The sequence below is a fragment of the Garra rufa genome, chromosome 17, assembly GCF_049309525.1.
Source record: "Garra rufa chromosome 17, GarRuf1.0, whole genome shotgun sequence".
In the NCBI taxonomy this organism is placed as follows: Eukaryota; Metazoa; Chordata; class Actinopteri; order Cypriniformes; family Cyprinidae; genus Garra; species Garra rufa.
Window position 1 is genome coordinate 16,856,712 of NC_133377.1, and position 16,778 is coordinate 16,873,489.

At 37.4% G+C, this 16,778-nt stretch overlaps 1 protein-coding gene across 1 annotated transcript; it reads right to left on the reverse strand.

Annotated features, from left to right (window-relative positions):
* Positions 1 to 2,595: 2,595 nt before the first annotated feature.
* On the reverse strand, positions 2,596 to 7,153 carry edn2 (endothelin 2). Its single transcript, XM_073822508.1, has 5 exons — positions 7,010 to 7,153; positions 5,923 to 6,076; positions 5,476 to 5,589; positions 4,067 to 4,159; positions 2,596 to 3,931 (listed from the first exon to the last, which is right to left on the reverse strand). Exons 1-5 carry the CDS (start codon positions 7,068 to 7,070, stop codon positions 3,844 to 3,846), a joined length of 510 nt encoding a protein of 169 aa, XP_073678609.1. The 5' UTR covers positions 7,071 to 7,153; the 3' UTR covers positions 2,596 to 3,843.
* Positions 7,154 to 16,778: the final 9,625 nt, after the last annotated feature.

Sequence of the window (16,778 nt, forward strand, 5' to 3'; positions counted from 1 at the left end):
AAGTATATAAATTGTAATTTAAAAAAAATAACCGATCATTTTGCTAGATAAGACCCTTCCTCCTCAGCTGGGATTGTTTGCAACCGCATTTGGGATTTTGGAATATTTTTGTTCTGGAAGTGAAGTTCTCCTTTAGACTTTAGGTTTTGTGGTTCAGGGTCACAAATAGTATTTTCTTTTTTTTCAATATTCTTTTTTGTTAACAAATTAAAATTGTGAATTGCCTGTTAATTTGAATTTAGTGCAATTACAAAATTATGTTATAAATACACATTATAAAAAGGAAAGAAAATGTGTAAATTTAAAAAAAAAAGTAAAAATAAGAAATATATTGACACAATCAAGCCTTAAAGGGGTCCTATTATGCTCTTTTACAAAGTCCTTATTTTGTTTTGGGAGTGCACTAGAACATGCTCTCATGCTTGGTGGTTCAAAAAACACATTATTTTTCAGATAATTTACATTATTACAATAGCTTACACCCCTGGCTGGCACAAATGGCTTGATTAGTTCTGGGTTTGATGAATGTCTGCCTTGAAAAACTAAATGTGTTGTGATTGGTTAGCAGTCACACTGCGTTGCGATTGGCGAACAGCTTAGACACCGTTTCAGTCCTGCCACTCCCCTTCCCAGAGCAGCAAGTTCCCTGTACAACTGTTAGCGAGCAAGATAGATTAAATTGATTCTTACATTTTAAATATGGATATTTTTCTTACAAAAACACATCAGTTCGCTAAAGGAGGCTTTTACTGACCCCTCCAGAGCCATGTGAGACACTTTTTATTATGGATTGACTTGTTTTGTACTGATGGAGAGAAACACTTGTCTATGCCGTTCTAAAGCTTGGGAGTGCCAGGATTATTTTTTAATATAACTCAGATTGCATTCGTCTGAAAGAAGGATGTCATATAGGAAGTCATATGATGCATGGAAGGTGAGTAAATAATATGCTACAGTAGTGTCGGTCCTATCGCCAGCCTGCAAGATCGCGATACATGATATTATCATTATTGTGCTAATTTATTTAATTATTTACACGCCTGAAACCAGCTCCAGTGTAAGGCTAGTGAAGCTATCTACTGTACACTGTATGATGAATAAATCTCTTTCCACGCAATGCACACATCTACGCCGTGGCTCTGGCGACCGTCACTTGTGTTTTCATCTACCACGGCTCTGCAAGTGTTTTGACCCTCTATACCGCACGTCAATGGCACGGCTCTAGCACGGCTACCGGAGCAGTTCGTGGACATTTTAGTCAATGCTTGCATTTATACGAGCCACTCTGCGGCTTGCTGAAGCATTCCAGAAGCGTCTGTCCATGCGATATCACTAAAGTTAGGCGAATCCCCACCTCGTCCCTCCCCACCCGCCAACGATTTGAATTTCCGTAGGCGGGATTTATTTGAATGATATTCTAATGAGCTTTGTGACATCATAGCATCCAGAAAACAAACGCTGTAGTCCAACGGATCCGTTCGTTGTAGTTCTTGAAAATATCTCCCTTTGGAGTGGACTTTGAGATTTGTAACTTTGTAGATGTTTTTTTATGCCCAAACATACACACCACACACTGGCTAAAATTCAAAAAGTGAAAAAGCATTATAGGACCTCTTTAGAATTATGTAAAAAGGGCTTTTTCTATCATGCATGCATTCAGTAATTTATTTGACTGTCAGAATAAAGTTGAAATCATATTTTGTTTCTTTGTCATCAAATATTGTCTTTTAATTAATCTCATAAAAATTATAACCAATTGATGGCTGTATTAGTTACTCCACAGTAACCCATAGTAATGATGTAAGGAATTTCAAACACTTTACATAAGCCAAATTCTATAGATAGACCCGCATCTTGAGCCTTTCCTCCTGCATTATGAGACACCTTAAAAGTTCATCGGAATTTCAAAACTGCACGTGTTGAGTAAACATTCGGGCAGCTGGAATGGGCTCCTAGACAAAGAGACTGCACATCTTAACAAGATAAAATACCGTCCCAGACGACTGTCAAACATTGCTTAAAAAAGAAATAACACAAATGTTTTGGCCTCACCTAAAGCTCTGCTGACTTTTAAGAAAAGTATGTTGCGCACCTGTTTGGATGCACATGTGGAATTCAGTTCTCCGAAGCGCTACATGAACACTTATCAAGAAGATCTTAAAGCATGAAATATGACGTATGACAAGTATAAATAGTTCACACAATCACAATCACAAACACAATAAAATATCCAAATATGTGCATCTGTTCATTCATTTATAGGCGCACGTTCCATAAATTTTCCCAATGACAGTAAAATTGCCACATAATTTTTACACACCCCAGAAAACACATAATAGTGCACACAGAGCCTTCATAACCGAAAGTGTATTGTTCATACATTCACAGCCCACACAAGTGGATGGAACAAATTATGCATGAAGTCATTGGTCATTAAGGGATTGTGTTAGATTTGTTTTTGTGTAATGTACTGTTGAGGTGTTGGATTTATTATGTGGAGGAGTTTAATGTTTAACAAGAAGTGATATTTTACTCATCTGAAGTTGTAAGCAGTTCAACAAAGACTTCTGTGTTATTCAGTAGTATATTGTTTATTCATAGATGAAATAATACAAAAATAAATTTCATTAAATAAATTAAATAAGTTAACAAACGGACAGCTGGTTGTAAGCAATTCCAGTTTAAACATTCAAGTATTTTTTTTTTTTTTTCACAAGAAAAAAAAAACAAGAACAGGTACAGCAAAACTAAATGCTCATATTACAATAGTCAAAGCTCTGTATAATGAAACTTAAATGAACAGATTCCACTTAAATGCGGCAGTAACTCTACAGTATTTCTATAATGGAGCCAGCAGACAGTAGCAGCGGGTTTGTACTTTAGGAAAACAATAACAGCATTTTCTGGCAAGCTTTGAGCTATTGAAACCTGCTGGTCTCTGAACAGTAAAAACACTCGACTGAAAGTATGCAATAAATACTTCCGCCTTTACTGAAGGGAAAAAGGAGGAAAAATACAGGGAAGCAAGAGTTATAAATAAAGAAAACAGATAACATTCCTCTTTTTTCGTTCTTTTCTTTTAAAATATGTGGACGCTTTCTTGAGTTTATCATAGAAAGCATGACATTCATTTCCAAATTAAAGTCAAATAAATACATAAATAAATAAATAATCAAATTAAGCTCTGATACAGAGAAAACATCTAATAAATAAAGAATATTAAAAATCAAATATCCAGTGTCAAGAATAGAGATCATACAGTATCTAAAATATTTCAGGAAGAGGGTGAATGGGTTTTATTTTTTCATTTTCTTTCATCGTTTTCACCCTAACCTGCAAATTTGCAGTACACTCTTAAAAATAAAGGTGCTCCAAAAGGTTCTTCAAGTGATGCAATAGAAGAATCATTTTTGGTTGCACAAAGAACCATTCAGTGCTTATTTTTTATAATCTGAAGAGCCTTATTTGCCACAAAGAACCTTTTGTGAAACAGAAAGGATCTTCAGATGTTAAAGGTTCTTTATGGAACCATTTAGACAAAAAGATTCTTCTATGGCATCGTGAAGCACCTTTATTTTTCTACTGTTTTTAACTCACTCATTTGGAAAGTCACCATTTTACTGACGCAAAAGGTGATCTCTGTTCTTCCTTTCACCACCTAAATCATCTTTTACTCTGGCGGACAGATGTTTCTGCTCCTTTTCAGCTGAAGTAACCAAGGGTTTGTGTCTCAGCAGTTCAGGTCTTGAATTGAGAGAATCCACCTTGCTTGAGTACTCTTCTTCCTTCAGGACTGGTTTTGTTCAGACGCTCCATCACACGACTGTAACCTCATCTTTCTCTCTAACCAATCAAGAGATTCCTGGGTCTGGATTTCTTCTTGGTTGAAGCTGATCGAGAGGCTGTCATGAGGTTTTCTTTAATCGCCTTCCTGCAAATGGAAATGGCATATTGTTTAGAAACAAACCAGGATATTTTATCATGATTTGAGTGAATGTTTATTAAAAATAATAATAATAATAATAATAATAATAATAATAATAATAATAATAATAAAAAGATTTACCTGAGAGATGACAGTAGATTGTCACTAGTTTTGTCCTTGAGATTTGACTGGTCATCAAATTGGGTCACAATCTCCATATCTGGATTTTCCAAACTGCAAATAATTTGAGAATATGGTTACATGCTGAAATCACTAATTAGCAATTTGGTCATTCAAATGTGTTCTTTGGTCATGCATGCTCTAAAGCTATGGCATAAAAGGTGTTTTGATATGAAAAATAAAATATCAAATAAATATGTTTATACGATCCACTTTATTCCACTGCAAAACATGCTGTTCTTACTTAGATTGGTTGTCATTTCCAGCCGAAATATCAAAAAATTCTTAAATTTTCTAGACAAGTAACATTTTTTTGTTCAAAAAACAAGTCAAAGTTTTTGCTTAGAACAAGCGAAATAATCTGCCAATGGAGTAAGCAAAAAAATCTTATTTCAAGCAGAAAACAAGATAATTTTCTTACCCCATTGGCAGATTATTTTGGTTGTTTCCAGTAAAAACGCATTTAATTTTGATTTAATTTGACAATAATTGTAACTCGTCAAGACAATCTCGATTGAAGAATTTTTAGATATTTTAGCTGGAAAGAGACAAAAAAATCTAAGTAACACTGCAAAAAATACTTTTCTTACTTAGATTTTTTGTCTTGTTTCCAGCCAAAATATCTAAAAACTCTTTAATCAAGAAGAATTTTTTAGACAAGTAAAAATTATTGTCTTGTTTTCAGAAAAAAAAAAAAAAAGTCAAAATTAAGTGAGTTTTTGCTTAGAACAAGCAAAATAATCTGCCAATGGGGTAAGAAAAAAAATCTTATTTTAAACAGAAAACAAGATTATTTTTCCTCACCCCATTGGCATATTATTTGTCTTGTTTCAAGCTAAAATGCACTTAATTTTGACTTGCTTTTTCGAAAAACAAGACAATAGTTGTAACTTGTCTAGAAAATCCTTCTTGATTTAAGAATTTTTTGATATTTTAGCTGGGAACAAGACAAAAATCTAAATAAGAAAAGCATTTTTTGCAGTGGCACCCAAGGGGAAGCAACTGTAAATGTCTTTCCCACATAAAAACAGATGAATACAAGGACTAAAGCTGTCCTTGGACAACCACAGGAATTTTTAGATAATATTAAACTAAACTATATTTAACCAAAAATAGCTGTCCTTTGATTTGGTGACCTGCATGACTCACGACTGCTTTAGTCATTAGACGGTTTCTCATTCACTCCCTTATTTGCTTTCATCTCAGAGAAGAGGATGCATATCAGAGCTTGGTAAAAAAAAAACCACACAAGCTGCCTTGATCTCCGCAGGTCACACATGGCTGCCTACGGCATCCGCGACAGACAAAATGACACGTATCTGTCTGATTTCATCTTCAGGGTGGAGCTGCAAGCTGGAGTCTGAGCTCACCTGCTGTGACAGAAACTGGAGCAGGTCCGGTCAGCGGGATTCGCGCATTCACAGCGGCCCGTGGAGCGCCGGCGACGGGACAGAGGACTTCCCAAACCGAAAGGTGTGATCTTACTGTGGTGAGATATGAGGGAGAAGGTTAAACAGAGAACTATAAGTGGTAAAAATCATATGAAATCATATTTTTGGGGTGTACACTTTCAAAAACAAAGGTGCTTCAAAAGGTTCTTCAAGCGCTGCCATAGAAGTTCTTTAAAGAACCATCCCTGACTTACCTTTTTTATAATCTGAAGAACCTTATTTGCCACAAAGAACCTTTTGTGAAACAGAAGGTTCTACAGATTCTAAAGGTTCTTTTTGGAACCATTTAGACAAAAAGATTCTTCTTTGGCATTGTGAAGCACCTTTACTTTAAGCTAAAACTGGCGTCTTTTGAAATGTACTCACTTTGGTGTGTTGATCCATATGATGTCCAAATGGCAGAAATAGATGCACTCGTTGTCTGACCAGCTGCTACAGGAGCAGCGTTTGGTTCGGACCCGTTTGAGAGCAGGTGCATTGCTAGATTCTTCAGACTGTTCAGACAGTGGATATCCAAACCCTAGAAAACAAAACCTATGGTTAAAGCCAGTCACAAAATGTTGATTTGGCAACCAAAACATTTTCTTTAAATGTTCTGACTTTTTGAACTTATATGACTAAATGAAAATAACATTTACGGGTTTTTATATTATTCTTAATTAAAAGTCTTTGAAATTGTATCAACTTAATCTGATAAATACACAAACACTACTGATACAGATGGCATTACTCTATATAGATATGACACTCTCTAATAACTGCCGTGCTTATCTGTAAAGATAATAAGACACAATGATTTTCTTTCTTTACAGTGTGTTACTGTACGTTTTGGCAGATATCCACCAATGGGGTTATAAAGTATATATGCTGTTTTATAAGACAGTATAACTATTATATCCATATCTAAGAATCAAAATTACCATTTGGGCTCCATTAAATGTCAAGTTAAAACAACACACTGCAAAAAAAAAATGCTTTTCTTACATAGATTTTGTGTTTTGTTTCCAGACAGAATATCTAAAAGTTCTTAAATCAAGAAAGATTTTATAGACAAGTAAAAATTATTGTCTTGTTTTTAGAAAAAACAAGCCAAAATTAAGTGTTTTTGCTTGAAACAAGCAAAATAATCTGCCAATGGGGTAATAAAATAATCTTGTAAGATTTTTTTATTTTTTTTTGCTTACCCCATTAGCAGATTATTTTGCTTTCTCTAAGCAAAAACTCACTTAATTATGACTTCTTCTTTTTTTCCTGAAAACAAGACAATAATGTTTACTTGTCTAGAAAATTCTTCTTGATTTAAGAATTTTGAGAAATTTGGCTGGGAGCAAGACAAAAATCTAAGAAGAAAAGCATTTTTTGCAGTGCAGATCATAAATAATAGCATATAATTGTGTCCAACCACAGAAAACCGAAAGTGAATCTTTTCTCATAAAAGGTAGAAGTTTCTTACCTTGCTGTAGCACACATAGTGCAACAGTAATAAAGACAGCCGTTCGCATTGAGAAAGCCATTGTAGTATCTCAAGAGCTTGTTAAATCCACTTAAGTGATGATATACAGCAGTTGCTATCTGCAGTCCACAGATCTCACCAGAGAGAGACTGACAGGTGCTTGTGTTCAACTCAACCTGCCCGCCTTCCATTTATCCTCCCTGAAGCTCCGCCCACCATCCGGAGCGCAGAGCAAACGCTGCTACACAACACTGACTATCCCACTGAGTCCTGACATTCCTGCCTGCTGATTGGCTGCAGGGCTGAATGAGGTGGAGGGGGAATGAAAGAAAAGGTAGGGAACAGCCGCTGATGTCATTAAATCCCCTCGGATAAGTCAGTGTCACAGAAACAGGAACCCTTTTTTTTTTTCTTTCCGCAGAGGAGTCCGTGTGCTGTCATCGTCAGAGGAGATAGTGTTTAATGGCATGTTTTGCATGTGTCCAGGGATACATTGCCACGTTAGTGTAGAAACCACCCCAGAGGAAAAAGTAGGGCTGATAGTGCATGTGCAGGATATCCAGTTAAGTCCTGGAGCACAGATTGTGGATATGGCATTGGTGCTGCAATGATTTAGCAATGATATAAAGCTGAAAGAGGTCAAAAGTTTACAAGAATCTGCAAATTGTTATTATTTCAGCAAAATAAAAGAGATCGTAGAAAATGCATGCTATTTGGTATTTAGTACTGACCTGAACAAGACATTTAATGTAAAAGACATTTACATATAGTTCGCAATAGAAAATAAAAGTTGAATTTATAAAAATGACCCTGTTCACCCCTGTGTTGTTACCTGAATGATCCACAGCTGTTTTTTTAGTGATAGTTGTTTATGCATCTCTTGTTTGTCCTGAACAGTTAAGCTGTTCTTCAGAAAAAATCCTTCAGGTCCCACAAATTCTTTGCTTTTTCAGTTTGTGTGTGTGTGTGTGTGTGTGTGTGTGTGTGCGTGCGTGCGTGCGTGCGTGCGTGCGTGCGTGTGTGTGTGTGTGTGTGTGTATTTGAACCCTTTCCAACAATGACTGTATGATTTTGAGATCCATCTTTTCATACTTAGGACCAGTGTTGGGGAAAGTTACTTTTAAAAGTAATGCATGATTGCAATATTGAGTTACTCCCTAAAAAGTAACTAATTACGTTACTTAGTTACTTTTTATGGAAAGTAATTACTTTTGCATTACTTTTTAAATCTGGGCAGGGCTTGCTTGTTCGTTTTTAATATAAAAAGTTCTATTTTTGGCAAATGTAAAAGCCTTTTTCGCACCAAAAGCCTCAGACTTAGAGAAATGTCAATTCATTTCTGTACAGTAGACCTCAGAAGAAAAAATGCCAACTCTTTAGCAATAAAAAAAAAAAGGAAACAGATGTTAGATTATCTGGAGTAATTTTTGCTTATTGGCATGGAGGAATTGGATCATCGAAGGTCGGCAGCAAAGACATTGGTTAATAAAATGGGATTAAATACATAAAGGATTTTTGGATTATTTAACATATTTAATTATTGCAGGTTTGCATTGAATTTCGTTTTTATTCATTTTAAGGGATACTGTATCTGTTTTTTTTTTTTGTTGCATGTTCACATTTATTCTAGAACTAAAGTAACATCTTACTCACAATTTCTCTCAACAGGGGAACAGGAGAGTTTTTAATAAATTAATTGGGGGGGGGGGGGGGGGCTCTACTTATTTGAAAAAGTAACTCAGATATTTACTTGTCAATTAAAAAGTAATGCGTTACTTTACTAGTTACTTGGACAAAGTAATATTATTGCATTACTTGTAATGCGTTACCCCCAACACTGCTTAGGACAACTGAGGGACTCATATGCAACTATTACAGAAGGTTCAAACACTCACTGATGCTCCAGAAGGAAAAAAATGCATTAAGAGCAAGGGATGAAAACTTTTGAACAGAATGAATATGTGTACATTTTTCTTATTTTGCCTAAATATATATATATTTTTTTCTTCAGAACCTACCAGTGTTGGGTAAGTTACTTAAAAAAGAGTAATCCACTACAAATTACTAATTATTTCTTTAAAATTGTAATTTGATTACATTACTGATTACCAGTGTTAGGGGTAACGCATTACAACAAGTAATGCAAGTTACGCAATAATATTACTTTTTTCAAGTAAAGTAAAGTAACGCATTACTTTTTAATTGACAAGAAAAAGTTACTTTTTCAAATAAGTAACGCCAGTTACTTTTCCCCTCAATTTATTGATTAAAAACTCTCCTGTCCCCATGCTGAGAGAAATCATGAGTATGGGATGAACTTAAGTTCTAGAATAAATGTGAACATGCATTAATTATGCATTAATTTTTTTTTTTGCAATTCGTCTGTGAAACTACATTTGCGTTTCGGCATGTTAGTGACACACAGCTCTTGCAGGGCAGCTCCTATTTGTTTTGTTTTGACAACTGGGTCTTTCACGTCATCAGACAGGTACCTCAGAATAATGCCGGTGGGCAGTGGCTGCATTTAAAGTGTTGAATTAATGACGGTCAGTGAAATGACGTAAAAAACCCGGACATTTTATGATATTTTACAAAATCCCCCCGGACATAATTTTATAGCCAAAAAGGAGGACATGTCCGGGTAAAAGAGGACGTATGGTCACCCTAAGTAAACATTCAAACTATTGTCATATCATCGTGAATATGAATAATGAATGCTTCATCAGATGCAGGTACGTTAATCACTCGCTCAGTCCATCTGTCTCTCTCAATACTCAAACATGATACAGTGAGGTTTTAATACAGTAATACAAAAGGCTTTTAATGAAGCAACTCAACATTCCTTCGTTACTAGTTCTAAAGTGACGTTTCGGAATTAGTAACGAAGCTTATGCTCAGCTGACCAACCGTCAAACTTTGATTTGAATTCGTGGCGGAAGGAATAGTTCGCACAAAAGAGGGCTTTTAAAGACACTCCGTTGTTATTTTGTTTATGTATTTACACACTCGTGCCGTCGAACTGTTGTATAAACGCAATATCACACGAGTAGACTTGAGATATATGGCTGTATATCGGCACTCTGTGATTACCTACAACCGTGCCGATATACAGCCGTACGTCAAGTCTACTCGTGTGATATTGCTCATATATCCTTCTCATTATGGTTTTGTCATGTTACATCATGGGTCTCAACTGACATTTTTCTTTCTCATATGCATGGAAGCTATCTAATATATTTGAGCACTGGGAAAATGAGATAACATTCACAAAATATGCAAAAGACACAAGAAACCCCCTGAATGGAGATAATGACAGCATCATTTGTCTGTCATTAATCATATCAGCACACACTGTTAACAAATGTCACTGATTCAAGTATGCAAAATATTGTGACCTGTAGAAAGACGTTTTATTACACACTGGAAATGTACACATCGTGTGTTAGAGCCGGAAAACAACCGCCGGAAGATCCTCTCGCTTTAGCTGCTGCTCCAAATCTAGTGTGTGCTTTTAATATCCATATTTTCCATATTATAGCTATATAAAATAAATAAGCGTCCAGTGATAATGACAAACAGAACCTGATACTTATTCAAACTGAATAGGACATTATGTATTATTAATTATTAAGTTGTTTTGAGAAACTGAAATGCTATTTAAACTTAATATTCTTCTTCTTCTTCTGACTGCTCCTCCTCCTGGAGCTTTAACTCTACAAACTCCAAACTCAGGCCAGATGTTCAGTCTGATCCGACTCCAGTTGCTGTATCTTTTCTAACTGATCAGACTTATGGTTTTCCTCAAAATAATGATTAAAACTGGAAAAAAATCCCATAGACTTACATCATGTTAACAACATGCTAGTAACATGCTACTCATGCTAGAAACATGCTAGTAACATGCTAATAAATTGCTAATCATGCTAGAATCATGTTAACATGCTAGTAACATGCTAATCATGTTAGAAACATGATAACAACATGTTAATCATGATAAAGTAATGCTAGCAACATGTTAATTATGGTAACAACATGCTAGCAACATGCTAATAATATGCTAATTGGGATAACATCATGCTAGTAACATGCTAGTAACGTTAATCATGCTGTAAAAATTCTAGAAAGATGCTAATAACATACTAATCGTGATAAAATAATGCTAGCAATATGCTAGTAACATGTTCATCATGATAAAATCATGCTAGCAACATGCTAGTTACTTGCAAATGATGCTAAAACATGCTAGCAACATGGTAATAACATGCTAATCGTGATAAAATCATGTTAGCAAAATGCTAGTAACATGCTAATCATGTAAGCAACATGTTAGTTACTTGCAAATGATGCTAAAACATGCTAGCAACATGGTAATAACATGCTAATCATGATAAAATCATGGTAGCAACATGCTAATCGTAATAAAAGCATGCTAGCAACATGTTAATCATGTTAAAACATGTTAGCAACAAGCTAGTAACATGCTAATTGTGATAAAATCATGTTAGCAAAATGCCAGTAACATGCTAATCATGCTAAAATTATGCTAACAATATGCTAGAAACATGTAGCATGCTAGTAACACGCTAATCATGCTAACAACATGCTAGTAACTTGCTAATCATACTAACAACATGCTAGTAACTTATTAATCATGGTAGCAACATGCTAGTAATGTTAATCATGCTAGAAACCTGTTAACAACATGCTAGTAACATGCTAATCACGCTAGCAACATGTTAGTTACTTGTAAATGATGTTAATCATGCTAAAAACATGTTAGCAACAAGCTAGCAACATGCTAATCGTAATAAAAGCATGCTAGCAACATGTCAATCATGCTAAAACATGTTAGCAACAAGCTAGTAACATGCTAATTGTGATAAAATCATGTTAGCAAAATGCCAGTAACATGCTAATCATGCTAAAATGAAGCTAACAATATGCTAGAAACATGTAGCATGCTAGTAACACGCTAATCATGCTAGCAGCATGCTAGTAACTTGTTAATCATACTAACAACATGCTAGTAACATTAATCATGGTAGCAACATGCTAGTAATGTTAATCATGCTAGAAACCTGTTAACAACATGCTAGTAACATGCTAATCATGCTAGCAACATGTTAGTTACTTGCAAATGATGCTAATCATGCTAAAAACATGTTAGCAACAAGCTAGCAACATGCTAATCGTGATAAAATCATGTTAGCAAAATGCTAGTAACATGTTAATCATGCTGTAAACATGCTAAAAACATGCTAGTAACTTGCTATCTATCTATGTATCTATCAACGTTAAGCTTTTAAAACTATTTTAAACTTCAAACTATATTCCAAACTGAAAATCGTGAAACTTAATTGAAGCTTTTTAATATTTTTAAACTTTCTGGTCCAGCTTTCTCAAGCCAACTTAAAGTTTGTCTTGACAAACTTTTTTTTTAAAATCTAGTTTATATATTGTTATTAACTTTCTTGATTTATTTGTATGTTTATAAGTTTATGATTTTAAAATTTTATGGATTTGGAGTGAAAATATAAAACCAGCAAAGCATGACACTGCATAGCCTATTTTATTAAGCAACGTCATGGCACCTTGTTAAAGTATAATTTTTAAGGCTAATTTAAACATCAGGACTAATATTCACAAGGAAATAACTTAATTTGTGTAAAACTGATACAGCAACTCAATAAACATTTCAATTTTCAATAAACATTTTTCCCCTCTATGAACTGGCAAAATATTAAACATTGAAAAGTCACTGCAGGGGGGCAGGAAATGCCAGAGTGATGTCACAGTTCACCAAACAATGGCACCACGCAGTTTATTTGTCCGGCTGAGGTCAAAAACATAAAACAATAACTAAAGTAAATGTTTGTTAAGTCTTACATCATGGATAGATAATAAAAAGTGCCAGACAAATCCAGCTTTTTGTGAATCTTGTATAATTGCATCGTATTTGTTTTCCAAATGTATGCATGTCAGATTTATGAGCTAAGAGCCAAAAAGAATGAGATTAATTATGCGGCATGTCATCTGATTTAATCAGATTCATCCTGAGACATATTATTGTGCTTCATAATACGTAAATGATTGCTTAGGTCACCCGTACTCAGACTCCCTCGCTTTGTTTTTCTGTCTCAGTTTCTACAGTCACAATCTAACAATGTGGTCTTATCCATTTCCTCTTCCACTCAGAGCGGTGGCTCGTTGGAGGAATGTGGCGCTGTGCGCTGACAAACACAAAACAACCGAAAGTGCCTGTGGAATTCCTCCGGAAGCTCTTAGGAATGTGCTGCTCCACTGCACTTTGACACCTTACATGCTCCATGAGACTTTCCTGACCAAAACTGGTCACTGAGAGAGACACAGAGAGAGAGGGAACAACTAAGATGGCATGCAAAATTTGTTAAACGATGCTACAGGAATAATGATGTCATTGTTTAAACTCACTGTAGCTTTGGAATTGAGACACATTATATTCCACATAGAGCCATATTAAGACAATGCATATCAGTGACATAGTTCAACCTTGTATGACAATACAAAAAGATATTTTGAAGGCATTTTCTGTCTTGTATTTATTTTTTATTTTTTTCATGCATTGAAAGTTAATGGGGCCCAATGGAGTTCTTTTGGACCCTATTGACTTTCATTGAACTTTGGTTTGGAACAGTGCAAGGGTGAATTATTTCATTATTTTCATTTCATTTCATTATCACTTTTTATTCTTGTTCTTTGTGAAAAAGAAGGGCAAATTGTACTGTTATGCACTTGTTTCCAGTGTTGGGGTAAGTTACTTTTAAAAGTAATGCGTTACAATATTGAGTTACTCCCTAAAAAAGTAACTAATTATGTTACTTTGTTACTTTTTATGGAAAGCACCTGTCAAATTTGAGATTTTGGCCTTTTTGCTTTTTCATAAAGTGTTTTTTTTTTCAGACTAGTGGAAAGAAAACACCCTAAACACTTGTTTTTGGGCAAAGGTACTTTTAGAAGTAATGCATTACAATATTGAGTTACTCCCTAAAAAGTAACTAATTACGTTAGTTACACTTTATGGAAAGTAATGTGTTACGTTACTTTTGTGTTACTTGTTAAATCTGGGCAGGGCTTGCATGTTTGTTTTTAATATAAAATGTTCTATTTTTGGCAAATGTAAAAGCCTTTTTCACACCAAAAGCCTCAGGCTTAGAGAAAAGTAAAATCATGTCTGTACAGTAGACCGCAGAAGAAAAATGTCAACTATTTAGCAATAAAAAAGGGAAAACAAATGTTAGATTATCTTGAGTCATTTTTGCTTATTAGTATGGATGAATTGGATCATCGAAGATCAGCAGCAAAGATATCGGTTTATAATATGGGATTAAATATATAAAGGATATTTGTATTATTTAACATTTCATTTTTTTCAAGTTTGTGTTGAATTGCACTGTTTTTATTCATTTTGAGGAATACTGTATCTGTTTTTTCAGTGAGTGAGATGAATTAATGCATGTTCACATTTATTCTAGAACTAAAGTAACTATCACACTCTGGTGGGTTGAGGAGTGGAGATGGAGGAGAACCGGAATAAATGAATAAATAAAGTTTATTAAACAAAACACTGAAAATGATAACAAACAAACAAAAACCGGGAGCAAGAAACGAGCACATGTAACGTTATCGACGGACAAAGGGTAGTGAGCAGACACAGACTTAAATACACAAAAGACAGGGCGTGGTTACAAACGAGATAACAGGATGACGAGGGGGAAATACAAATATGGGCATGATCAAACCAAAAGGAACTAAACACTAGGGGGAGACAAGGACTAAACCATTATCAAGGAAACATAGGGGAAAAATCACTAGGAAAACGGAACAGAACAGGACAAAATACTGACATTACACCCCCCTCCCCAAAAGGTGCGTCTCGCGCCATCTAACATCCACAGTGGAGGGAGGGTGGGCGCCCTGGGGGCTCTGGAAGCCATGGCCGAGTAAACAGTCCAGGAGGCCATGGCTGATCAGGGGAGTAGCCCCCCCCAAAAAAACACAGGAGAGAGCTCCGGCTCTGGAGGGCGCACAGGAGAGAGCTCCGGAGTAGGCGTCGGCTCTGGAGGCCGTGCAGGAGGGCACATTGGAGGAGGCGTCGGCTCTGGACGGCGCTCTTGAGAAGCGGGCTCTGGACGGCGCTCGGGGCGAGTGGGCTCTGGAGGGCTGGACGACCCCAGCGGAGACTCTGGAGGGCTGGGCGTCTCCAGCGGAGACTTAGGGAGAGCAGGCTCTGGGCAAGTGGTCACTGGAGGGCGCTCTGGCGGCGCGGTCACTGGAGGGCTGGGCGGAACCAGCGGAGACTCAGGGAGGCTGGGCGGAACCAGCGGAGACTCAGGGAGGCTGGGCGGAACCAGCGGAGACTCTGGGAGGCTGGGCGGAACCAGCGGAGACTCTGGGAGGCTGGGCGGAACCAGCGGAGACTCTGACTTGGCAATAGCCATCTTGGGTGCAGATTCAGGCTTGGCGGCCATCTTGGCCGGGGGCTCAGGCTTGGCGGCCATCTTGGCCAGAGACTCAGGAACAATGGCCATCTTGGCCAGGGATTCAGGCTTGGCGGCCATCTTGGCCGGGAACTCAGGAACGGCGGCCATCTTGGCCGGGAACTCAGGAACGGCGGCCATCTTGGCCAGGGAACTCAGGAACGGAGGCCATCTTGGCCAGGGATTCAGGCTTGGCGGCCATCTTGGCCGGGAACTCAGGAACGGAGGCCATCTTGGCCGGGAACTCAGGAACGGCGGCCATCTTGGCCAGGGAACTCAGGAACGGAGGCCATCTTGGCCAGGGATTCAGGCTTGGCGGCCATCTTGGCCGGGAACTCAGGAACGGAGGCCATCTTGCTTGCAGACTCTGGCGTGGCAGCCATCTTGCTTGCAGACTCTGGCATGGCAGCCATCTTGTGAGCTGGCGTGGCGGCCATTTTGTGAGCTGACGTAGCGGCCTGAGATACTGGGCTGAGGACCAACGTGGGGCTTAGGAGGACTTGGGGACACGTGGGAGGCAAGGAGGGGGTGAGGTCGCTGGAGTGATATGCGGAGGGATCTGGCTTTTGGTGAGATGGGGTGACTGCATGCTTCCAGATGGGAGGAGGACTACCATCCTCCAACAGGACTTGGAACGAGGAATCACACAAATCGAGAACAAAATTTATGAAATCTGCTACGGGACGGTAGCAATCACCAGGAGTAATCAAATTAAACAACCTATCATCTTTTAGTCCCATCTGGAAACATGCGTTAACCATCTTGTCACTCCATCCCACCAGATGGTAAACGCTCAAAAACTCCTCCACATATTCCTCCAGCGAACGCTCACCTTGCTGGAGGTTCCAAAGTTTGTCCTCAGCCCAGTTCATTTTCTTGTTTGGTCCGTCGATCTGTCACAGTCTGGGCGGGTTGAGGAGTGGAGATGGAGGAGGAGAACCAGAATAAATGAATAAATAAAGTTTATTAAACAAAACACTGAAAATGATAACAAACAAACAAAAACCGGGAGCAAGAAATGAGCACATGTAACGTTATCGACGGACAAAGGGTAGTGAGCGGACACAGACTTAAATACACAAAAGACAGGGCGTGGTTACAAACGAGATAACAGGATGACGAGGGGGAAATACAAATATGGGCAAAATCAAAAGGAACTAAACACTAGGGGGAGACAAGGACTAAACCATTATCAAGGAAACATAGGGGAAAAAACACTAGGAAAACAGAACAGGACAGGACAAAATACTGAC